Below are 11,697 nucleotides of genomic sequence, written 5' to 3'. Positions count from 1 at the left end.
TGATTTTGATCATGAAATATACGAGATTTTGATTAGTATTCATTTGTGCTATTGGTGCATGATTGTGTTTAACAAACCAAATAAAACTGCAATTAGATTTTTGAAGGACTACAAGAAAGCTAAAAAACTAAAAATCCATCCAAGGCGCAGATTATGGACTGCTTCCGACACCATCTTCATTTCTTATAAACTTTGTTGAGAGTAGAATTAAATTAGGCCCCCAACACGAATCAAGATCGATGGCCAAGTATGGATTTGAAAGTTGAGAGAGATTTGAGAATATGCTCGACCATAGAATCTCAAGGTCCGGTGAAGATTTGAGAATATGCTTGACCGTAGAATCTCAATGCCAGGTGAAGATTCAATAATATGCTTGACCGTAGAATCTCAAGGTCTGGTGAAGATTGAGAATATGCTTGACCGTAGAATCTCAAGGTCCGGTGTAGATTCGTGAGGGGCGAGCCACGAGGGTTTCGGGTCGTGTTTGCAAGTCCTTTTCCATTTCACACTTGGCCGGAATAATGTCCGCCCAAACAATGGGCACCCCCCAAACACCCATCCACACAGACATAGAGAGACCCACACCTCCTCACACAGACAGACCAACAGAGATCTAAGATTTCTACTTCTAGGGTTTACATCTGAAAACTCAAGCTCCTTCTGTGCCTTCTTCCTTTCGCCATCGCCATCGCCATCGCCATCGCCTTCGTTCCTCAGCTTCTGTGAGAGCCCTGCTGTTGCCATAGCCCAATTGCCATGGCGCTCTCCCAGAAGGAATCCGACATACAGATGATGCTCGCTGCCGATGTCCACCTCGGCACCAAGAACTGCGACTTCCAGATGGAGCGATACGTATGGAAACGCCGATCTGATGGTTTGTCCCTTAATTTTGTTTCTTCTTTCGTTCGTTCGTCCTTTTGATTCATTTTCAGTAATTTTCTCATGTAAATTGTTCGTCCCTCAGTAACTATTCCTCGAGGAATTGCCCTTCTTTGAGATCTGTCTAATGTAATGCGAATGTCAATCTAACACATCCTCTCCTGATCTCTGAAGAATTTACTTCCTGCATTGATTTTTGTTCTACTGTAATGCTCTTCAAAAGTACTATTTTTGTTTAGGCATTTGGAGGGGGCAGGGGAAGAGAAGCATGGTTTGAACTGATGTTAACATATATTTGTGTTTTGATCTTCTATGGGTTTTGTTATGTTTATTCAAGGCCTTTGTATTTTTCCTCACTGCTTACTCCTTGTTCATTTGGTTCCATAATTTCCAACTGTTAACGTTCAGTGCTAATATTAAGTTGATATGCATTATTCTTATCCTGTAATTTTTGTTCTTGACCTGGAATTCTCAGGTATTTTCATCATCAACGTGGGGAAAACATGGGAGAAACTTGAACTCGCGGCTCGAGTTATTGTATCCATTGAGAACCCACAGGATATTATAGTCCAGTCTGCGAGACCATATGGCCAAAGGGCCGTTTTGAAATTTGCACAGTATACAGGTGCACAAGCAATCGCAGGTCGTCACACTCCGGGAACATTCACAAATCAGCTTCAAACAACCTTCTGTGAACCTCGCCTCCTCATCTTAACTGATCCTCGGACTGATCATCAGGTAACAATAGGGTATTATGACTACATAGGGCAAAGAACTTTTGGAATGTTTACTAGAATACCCTAGTGCTGCTCTAGAAGGTGGTACTCACTCAATAAGGGTATTCTTGGAAACCTTCAGAATGTACTTGGGAATATCATAGCAAAAAGGTCTCCCCAAGTTGGGGATGTTTTTCATGTTTTCCTGTTCGATTTATGTCTTTCCATCTCGATTGTGCAATAGTTTTCAACTGTTTGTTTTTATGTGCTTTTTGTTGTTTAATTGTTCAGCCAATCAGGGAAGCTGCTCTTGGTAATATCCCCACTATTGCTTTTTGTGACACGGACTCGCCAATGCGTCATGTTGATATTGGAATCCCTTCCAACAACAAAGGGAAGCACAGCATTGGCTGTCTCTTCTGGATGTTGGCACGAATGGTCCTTCAAATGAGGGGAACAATCCCTCCTCGCCAACCTTGGGAAGTCATGGTGTGAATTCTAATCCCTAGATTATCTATCAATGACTAAAACCTGCAACTTGTGATTTGCATGAGTGTTTATTAATCCAGAAAAAAACTTCTGAAATATTCTTGGGATTTTCTTTATTTCCCCAAATGCTCGTAGGCATTTGTTATTTGCCCAAATACCTTAGTCAAGCCTTTCCCAAGTTAACTGTGGCATACCGGCATTTGGGGAATAAAAAGCAGAAACAATCGAGGGCATTTTGGAATGTTTTTTTGCTATTAATACTATTTGATGCATACGTTGATCTGTGATAGAATATGGCATGGTTTGTTCACTGATAACACCGATTCTTAAATTTCACAGGTTGATTTATTCTTCTATCGGGAGCCAGAGGAGGCCAAGGAGCGTGAGGATGAGGAAGGTGTGATTCAGGAGTTCACACCCGCAGAGTATTCTGCACCACCCATTGCCGCCGTGGAACAGTGGACTGCAGATGGAACTGATGCTGCTGTGGGTAACTGGGAAGCACCTGTGACAGCAATTCCAGTAGCTGCGCAAGAATGGTCCGCTGGGCCAGCTGGTATGTATTGACTTTACCATGTGTTCACTTGACTTTGGTTTAGCCTCGTGTTAATGTCATCTTGACTTTTTTTTAGGTGCCAGTCAAGGATGGGATTCTGCTCCAGCTCCTCCTGCTCCTGCTGGTGCAGCTGGCTGGGAAGGCCTTTGATTAATTTACAAGACATGAGTTCGTGTTTTGTAGGTTTTGACGGATGATCAAATTTTTTGTCAGGATTATATTCTACAAGCTGGGCAAAAGCTGGGATTATAGTCAATAGGACCATTCTTGGATCTTAACCAATTTTGAAACGAATCTAGTTTTGACTTTCTTCCATATGTGTCTGTGTTTTTGGAATTTCTATGCTCTCTAGGTGAGGAATTGATCTAGTTTACAATTGAGTTTTTAGAGAAATAAGCACTAAATTTATTGAAATTGTTTTGTAAGTCATGAATGTCAAATCTATCATGAATCATTGCTACCAAGGGCGTTCATCTCCAGAACTTTCACTTTCAGGTGAAAGGAGCACAGTCAGAGATTTTTTAATATGGAAGAGTGAATTTGCATACACATAAAAGGTTGTCTCTTGCTGATAGAAGGGTTCCTGGCATCATTTATGAATCAGGATATTATATGGTCCCAAGATCTGATATGTTGTAGGGCTCAAATATGCCAATAACAAATGGTCCAACTTAGTTGTTTGAGTTCGGTTGTGACAGGATAAACATCCAGGGATACCTGAAATAGATGAACTTCTGAGATGTCCTTTATATAGTGTCTCAATTATTAAGGTCAGGATATTACCTGTGATTGATCTCCTGCATATATACATTATTAAGGGGCACCTCTTGCATCTCATGGGTCATGTAACAAGCAGGCCATGCCTTCTACATAATGATTGTCCAGCAAGTGGAAATGTTCCTCTTGGTATGGAATGTGAATGATTTGCCTAACACTTCAATGTAGTCAACATCGACCTATCTAGCATGCATAATGCAAGCTCTTCTCTACCATTGTCATGGTTTTGGCGATGTATATTGATCCACCTTAATGCTGGCTATTTTGATCTCCTTACTTTGCAAAAGAAATAGTTAATAGACATTGCCTAATAGTAATACTCGTGAGTTTGGAATCAAAACAATGAAATTGGTTCGTGTATCTACATCATCTACACAAGTTATCACCAAGAAACAAATTTGAAGAATAATCAAAGGAAGAATCAGTATTATATTATACCAAATACACACTCATTGCACTCACGTCAATCAATATCACATACTTATGAAACCCTTTATAAGTATCTATTAGACATCTTACCTTCAACACTAAAGAGACTCTTGAGGATACACTTAAGCTTACCTTGGGATAAACTAAAACTTCCTTGTAGATATAGGACGAACATTGCAATAAAGTTTAAAGTTAATATATATATATATATATATATATATATATATATATATATATAAACCTTTATAGCCTCCCAAGTGTTAAGGAAGATGGTTGTAATATTGCTAAACAGGGAAGAACTACATATATGAAACTATAAACCTTTTGCAAGGTTTCTTCCTCATATACGTTCACTAGAGCTAAAGTTAATACTCTCTTAATCATTTCCTTAATCTCAAGTTATAGTCATAATCATTGTCATTATTCTAGGAATGCAATTAAGTGTGACTAGTGAAAGTTTAATCATGTTGTTGATTTATTGCCTAGTTGCTCTCCAATCAGATGCTCATATTATGGTAAAGTCTCACATAGATTAAGTATATAATTAATCTTCAGGTGATTAAGTTGTAGATTTGAATCACAATTTGCTTTAGTAGTTATTCTACACATTAGTAGCTTGAGAGTGGTTGACACTCATTCTCACGTGTCTCACCAACAAAAGGGTAGGTGGTGGTACATTCCTTGAGATTGACCTCTTGTGTTTCTCAAGGACAACACCATAGTATGAAGTAGCTTTTGGCAAGAACACTGAAAGGCACTACATCCTTACAAAAGTTTCATTCAAGCATTTTACATATGCTTCATGGAAGGTTGTTGTGCAACCATTTTTAATTTGATGTTTTATTCATCAAGCCACATAATCAACAATTCATATAATACAAAAACTAGTCATACAACCTAGTTAACTATATTTCTTTTTAACTATTATGTCATGCGTGTGGGCAATAGATGTTGTGGATGAACCTTCCTCTAGATAGAGGGAAAGACAACAAATTGAGGATGCAAGGAATTGGGCACTTGGGGCCAATGATGGTTAGGATGACTTGATTGTGTCCAAGAGGGGTTGTTGATTCTAATAAGTCAGAGGAGAGATTGGTGGCTTTAGGGCATGTGCAGTTGCATTGACCTTTTTCGGGTGAAACGAGTGCAACGATTGTTGCTTCAACATTCCCAAATGGAGTAGGAGCAATAATCTCTTGAAGGGTGCCCATGTGACCAAGATGTCATGTTCCCACCTAAGCACAAGATGACGAGCCTCACTACGCACTTCTACCACTAACTTGTGGTATGCCATTCAATATTCTCTCTTGTCTCATTTTTTGTGTCGAAGATGTATGCTTCCTTTCCTCATTATATCCTAGCTTCACAAATCTATCCAAAGTATATGTTCTGTTGTATTTGTTACCAATTCAAATTAAAAGGCTTTCATGGTCATTTGGCATGGAGGGGTTGCAACTCAAGTGAGTTTGCCCTTTAATTCCTCCAATGTTAGTGTTATTGAGGGTAGTGGCTAGCTATTGATGGTGCTCTATTGTGGTTGCCTTGACCACTGCCAATATGCCATCTAGTCCCTTTCTTGTGAGATTGATATTTCTTTTGCCCCTCAAGTAGGGTTGCCATTAATTCCTCCAACGTTAGTGTTGTTGTTTGCATATTGGCTAGCAATTGGTGGTGCTTGGTTGTGGTTGCCTTGACCACGATTCACTACCGCCAAGTTCGTTCCTTGTGAGAACGATCTTTCTTGTATTCAACTCTCCGAACATTGGACATACTAAAGCATTGTCAAACAATCAACTTAGCTTGGTTGTAGTCTCAACCCATCATGGTGCTCTGGCCAATTCCACTCTTATTGCAACAATGTTGACATCTCATTGTTTGACTAGAACGAGTTTTCTCATAATCCTTGCAAGTTAGTTTTCTTGCACCTCCGGTGCTGTGTAACGACATGTAACAAAATGTAATAAAAAAAACCCTCATATGCTAAGATATAAAGCACAAGTATCCAAAGTGTGTGCTATCTCACAAGTAATGGGCGCATATGTGCGACTCTAGTGTTCGGCATGCGTGTGATCACACAAGTGGTGGATACACGTGTTTGCATTAAAACCAACTTATTCCCTTTAGTCATAACCATGTATCTCCTAATGATATAACTCCCTTTCCATACAATTATGGTAAAGGATATTCTATACTCGACGTAAAACACAATGACAACGAGCGAGTAGTTGCAGTCCAACAAGAAGGTAGTGAGAGGGCAATTTGATCTAAAGCACCCCCTCTCCTTTTGTGTTGTTGATCATTATCATCCCCCTATCGTTAACATATATACTTGTCGTTGGTGTATACATTGTTAACCTCACACACACACACACACACACACACACACACACACACACACACACAATCTCTCTCATGTACATAACACATACACATACTTAAGAAGTTGTGCGTTATGTGATAACCATATATCTAGTTAATTATTTACGTCTAGTAGGGTTTCCTTCAAATTGTGCTATGAATGTCTGACTTTGATATTGAGTCATGGTGTCACTTCCTTCACGCCATCTCGAAGTTGCCTAGGTAGCTTGTTGGTCATGTCAAGCTCTTCACAAGTTGACACATTCCTTTGCGCATTGAATCATCGATGGATGCTCACACAAATTGGTTTGATATCACCAACCTAAAACACGCTCTGACTGAGTAATAAAAAGCCCGACCACATTCGTATACAAAAGAGATTGATTGGAGAGCTCAAATCCGTAAGCCGAGAGTGTCTGGATTCGAGCCGAAGACCGAAGGCAAGGGCCAAGAAGAGAAGGAAGCGAGAAAAAGTGTGAGAATGTGAAGAAGAAGGAACGAAAAGCTTTCGAGTTTTTATGGTTTCATTATTCATACGTATTTAAAAGTTATTTACATATTTGTCCCTTTTCATTGTCAACGACCGAACACTCTAGAAGGCTATAGAAGAAGGCCAATAATATAAATACAAATAAATATTTACTAATATTCTTCATATTTTATCTTCTATTTTCCATGGAAGCTTCTAGACCCTCCGACCTTCTTCTTTCCTTTCTCTCTCTCTCTCTCTCTCTCTCTCTCTATTTCTTCTTTCTTTCTCCCCCATAGCCGAAGCTGTGTGCTGATCGAAACCCTAATTTCCTCCCCATCTCTGCTGCGACAGCCGGAACCCTAATTCATCCCTCCCCCCATTGTTTTCAAATCCCACACCCTCATCTCTCCTGCCTTTTGCTGTCTTATCTCTTCCTAATCCCTAGTCTGTCGCCTCTCTTTGCGATACCCTAATCCGTTGTCTGCATCTGCCAAGCCCTAATCCTTCGTCTTGATCTCTGATTCCACGATCCTTCGATTTCTCCTTTGAAGACTAGATCCGGCTGTTTTCATTTCCCTTTCTGAAATCCTATCCCGTCAAGGTCTTCCTCGCTTTACCGAATCTCGGAACCTCGGTCCATCGTCTTCTCCCTCTGTTATCTCCGCCAGCATCATGTTCGGTCGAGCCCCCAAGAAAAGCAACAACACGAGGTACTATGAAGTGCTCGGCGTTTCAAAGACTGCTTCTACAGACGAGTTGAAGAAAGCCTACAGGAAGGCAGCAATTAAGAATCACCCCGACAAAGGTGGAGACCCTGAAAAGGTATCTAGTATTCGGCCGTGAACCAAGATTTTTTAATATCATCTTTCCAATCTCTATATCTGATCTTTCATATGTGCCTCGTTTTCTTGATCCGCCTATTTATTTTTAGAAATATTATGCTTTATAATTCATTGCAATGCTTTTACCTGTCCGATCTGTCGTCTATTTATTCCAGAAATATAATGTTCTATAATTCATTGCAATGCTTTTATCTGTCCGATCTGTCTTCTATTTATTCCAGAAATATAATGTCTTATAATTCATTGCAATGCTTTTATATGTCTGATATTTCATCTATATGTTCCATAAGTATTATGTTATAGTCGTTGCAATGCTTTTATCTGTCTAGTATTTAATCGGTGTCTCGTTTCTGTGTGGTCAGTTTAAGGAACTAGCTCAGGCATACGAAGTTTTGAGTGACCCAGAGAAGAGAGAAATATATGATCAGTATGGAGAGGATGCTATTAAAGAAGGAATGGGTGGCAGTGCTGATGGACACAGTCCTTTTGACATATTCGAATCCTTCTTTGGTGGCGCTAGTCCTTTTGGAGGTTAGTTTCCTACGCTTTCCTTTCCTTTTCAGCTTATCTCATACCGAAGATCTAACAAAGAGAGGATCGGACGACCAAGTGATTGTTCTCTGCGGGTGGGATGATATTCTGTACCATTTATTAGATCACGTATAAAATTCTTAAGTATTTCCAGACAAGGTGTCTGGTTTTTTCTTGTGTGGTATTAAATGGATTGAGAGTCAAAGCAATTTCTAGATAAGGTGAGGGTGCTGGTATGTTTGGATATCTTGGTAGGTCTCTCTGGCTAAGTTTGAGCATATTATCTTTTGAAGGGATATGTTTTGGAGGGATGTGAGCACAATGATTTTTTGTTATCAATGTTTTCATTAAGTATATAGATACTCAATTGTTGAGCGAACATCTAGACCTCTGTGTTGTACCAAACTAGGTTAAACATATGCTAAGATTTGCTTGTTTCTTAATTCGCTATTGTTAGGTGGTAGTTCAAGGGGTGGGAGATCAAGGCAGAGACGTGGAGAAGATGTTGTACATCCACTTAAGGTGTCTTTAGAAGAGCTTTATAATGGAACTTCAAAGAAGCTATCACTCTCCAGGAATGTGTTGTGCCCCAAATGTAAAGGGTGAGTCTTCGAAGTCTGCTTTAATAGTACACTGTGCCCTCCATTTCTTGTGTGTAGAATGAAGACTTTGTTATTATTGATTCTATTCATACTATATTTCTGTATGTCTTAAGTGTCATTATATGACGATAATAATGCTTCTTCTAAACAGAAGCGGATCCAAGTCTGGAGCTACTGTGAAATGTGCTGGTTGTCAAGGGTCTGGCATGAAGGTGTCAATAAGGCAGCTTGGGCCAGGCATGATTCAACAAATGCAGCAAGTTTGTCCTTCTTGTCAAGGCTCAGGTATGTATAATTTCGTAGGCTGATGTTCAATTTCTGAATTTATGTTGTCACTCTGATTTACAGTTTGCTATCCATATGAAAGTAGAAAAGTAGTTCTTTCTGTAATCATGAATAATGAACATGTTATTGTTCTTGCATGTTGCATTTTCCAGGGGAAACCATCAGTGAGAAGGATAAGTGCTCTCAATGCAAGGGTGAAAAGGTTGTGCAAGAGAAGAAAGTCCTGGAAGTGCATGTGGATAAGGGTATGAAACATGGACAGAAGATTACTTTTGCTGGTGAAGCAGACGAGGCAGTAAGTAATTTGTCTGTTGCATAATCTCTTACAGAATCCTTTTGAATTGCTTTATGTTGATGTTTTATTTGAATGCTTAGAGACATAATGGGGCCTGTCTTTCTTTGTGCACAGCCTGATACTATTACAGGTGACATAGTTTTTGTTCTTCAACTCAAGGACCATCCGAAATTCAAGAGAAAGGGAGATGATCTATTTGTGGAACACTCTCTCACTTTGGTGGAGGCCCTTTGTGGTTACCAATTTGTTCTGACACATCTTGATGGACGTCAATTACTTCTCAAGTCACTGCAAGGAGAGATTGTAAAACCTGGTAAGACTCTTTCATGGGTCAGGTTGTTGTAAAGACTCCGTTTATATAGATGTAACTGCCAACTTTTTAGCAATTTGGAAAGCATTCCTAATGGTTTGGTCGCATTGTTCATCAGGCCAATTCAAAGCTGTTAATGATGAGGGTATGCCGATATACCAGCGTCCATTCATGAAGGGCAAGCTTTATATCCATTTCTCGGTGGAGTTTCCGGAGTCAGGATCTCTGTCCTTGGATCAATGTAAGGCTTTGGAAGCGATATTACCCCCTCGGCCATCAAATGGAATGACAGACATGGAGCTTGATGAATGTGAAGAAACTATTCTGCAAGATGTGAATATGGAAGAGGAACTCAAGAGGAAACAGCAACAATCTCGACAAGAGGCTTATGATGAAGAGGAAGAGCCATCTGCAGGACCACAAGTGCAGTGTGCTCAGCAGTAGTTTGCTCCGATTGTGTTATTATTGTTTTAAACTTAGGAAATGGAAAGAGTTTGGGCACAGAAGTTTCTTATATAAAAGAATGGCGGGTTTTAGTGATTAGAATTTGGGTTGGGCTAATCTCTCTCTCATGCATCAACAATAGTATGAATTTACTATGTACAATCTGGTGATGACACTGCTGAATGGCTGACTGTCATAGATTGATTACATGAGATCATGTGTTTGTTTGTAAGAACCATGTTTGATTAGTCAAAACAAAGATATTTGAGTGGAAATTTGTCTTTTCTCCCTATTTTTAACTCCCTCGCTTCCTGTATTAACATTATGACAGAAAGGTTGCAATGGTGTGTTAAGTAGCAAAATGAAAAAAATGTGCTCTTAAATTAACATTGGCAAACCCCTTTGTAATCTGTAATGAGAGTTTGCATTGGTGATAAAATGAAGAAGATTAAATTCCTCTTAAATTAACATTGGCAAACCCCTTTGTAATCTGTAATGAGAGTTTGCATTGGTGATAAAATGAAGAAGATTAAATTCCTATTGGTGATTTGGACATCAAGCAGTTAAATTCCTATTCCTACAATTCCTACATACACCTAGGAGGATTTTTTAACCAATGAAATTCTTGTGCGTAAGTCCTTCAATTTGATAATTTATGAAGTATCAAGCTCAAATCCTAATATTTTCCAAAAAATTACATATACGTAGTTATGGATAAAATATGTAGTAAAATGTTGGCGCTGGTTAATTATATGCATTTGTACTTAAGTTGGATGAAATCTATGCCTACGTGTATCTTTAATCATATGTATTTGTATTTAAGTTGGATGAATCTATACCCTCATGTATCTGTTTACCATGAAAATTCTTAAGGAAAATGGTGGTGCTAGTATTGTATATGTATTGGTACTTAAGTTGGATGAAATCTATGCCTAAATGCATCTGTTTTAATTCATACCAAACAATAAACACTTAGTGTACTTATGTTGGACGAAGCGATGCTTGCATATTCCTATACATATCTGAGTATCTCTTTGCGAATGATGATTATGTTTCTAGTTCTTAATGCATGGTTGTCATACTCCTTAATCTCCCATTCAGGATTGGCATTCACATGTATTAAATAAATTATTCGATATGGTGTGTTTTATATTTCCTTAAGAGTATGTATGGTCATGGGTCTTTTGGGCTTGTTGAGTCTAAGTTCTATCCTTAGTAATATACTTTCTTGGATATGTGCATGAATGATTGTTGCCTAGTGTCGTTGTGTGTTGTTGGTCATCGACCAATGTGCACACGATTGTCATTTAAATTAGGATTTGTGAACTAGATGAGAACTCATGGTTCCAACCCCAAGAATCATCTCATGAAAGGAGTAGGATTTTGGAAATGTTGCCGAAAGGTAATCGTATTCACAAAGAGATGAAGAGACTTGGAATTGATTATGCAACGACATCTTTTAACCATACAAGCAGTTTTTCGCTTTGAGAGCATCCTAGATTCTTGTCATATGAGAAAAATATAGATGAATACGATTGCACGACATTTGAATGGCCTCAAATCCGTAAGGGAATATGTATGGGTCCAAGACACCAGAGAGAGGATAGTTCGGACATGAGATTAAGAAAGCAAAGAGGACACGAAGACTAATCAAAGAGGCCGGACGTGTTCGAGACACTAGGACTAAGCAAAGAGGATTCACGGTTCCACGT

At 39.0% G+C, this 11,697-nt stretch overlaps 2 protein-coding genes across 2 annotated transcripts; both read left to right on the top strand.

The window, feature by feature from the left end:
- Positions 1-668: 668 nt before the first annotated feature.
- LOC147867089 (small ribosomal subunit protein uS2y-like) lies at positions 669-2,948 on the top strand. Its single transcript, XM_087314834.1, has 5 exons — positions 669-874; positions 1,355-1,617; positions 1,887-2,084; positions 2,424-2,640; positions 2,717-2,948. Exons 1-5 carry the CDS (start codon positions 757-759, stop codon positions 2,788-2,790), a joined length of 870 nt encoding a protein of 289 aa, XP_087170960.1. The 5' UTR covers positions 669-756; the 3' UTR covers positions 2,791-2,948.
- Positions 2,949-7,099: 4,151 nt separating this feature from the next.
- Positions 7,100-10,272, top strand: LOC147867088 (dnaJ protein homolog). Its single transcript, XM_087314833.1, has 7 exons — positions 7,100-7,498; positions 7,881-8,049; positions 8,507-8,651; positions 8,803-8,936; positions 9,089-9,231; positions 9,346-9,544; positions 9,660-10,272. Exons 1-7 carry the CDS (start codon positions 7,349-7,351, stop codon positions 9,983-9,985), a joined length of 1,266 nt encoding a protein of 421 aa, XP_087170959.1. The 5' UTR covers positions 7,100-7,348; the 3' UTR covers positions 9,986-10,272.
- Positions 10,273-11,697: the final 1,425 nt, after the last annotated feature.

This window comes from Azolla caroliniana, unplaced genomic scaffold, assembly GCF_043228905.1.
Source record: "Azolla caroliniana isolate FFs.n. ecotype wild unplaced genomic scaffold, voAzoCaro1.0.p SCAF_2, whole genome shotgun sequence".
In the NCBI taxonomy this organism is placed as follows: Eukaryota; Viridiplantae; Streptophyta; class Polypodiopsida; order Salviniales; family Salviniaceae; genus Azolla; species Azolla caroliniana.
This window is presented reverse-complemented; position numbering and strand designations above follow the sequence as displayed.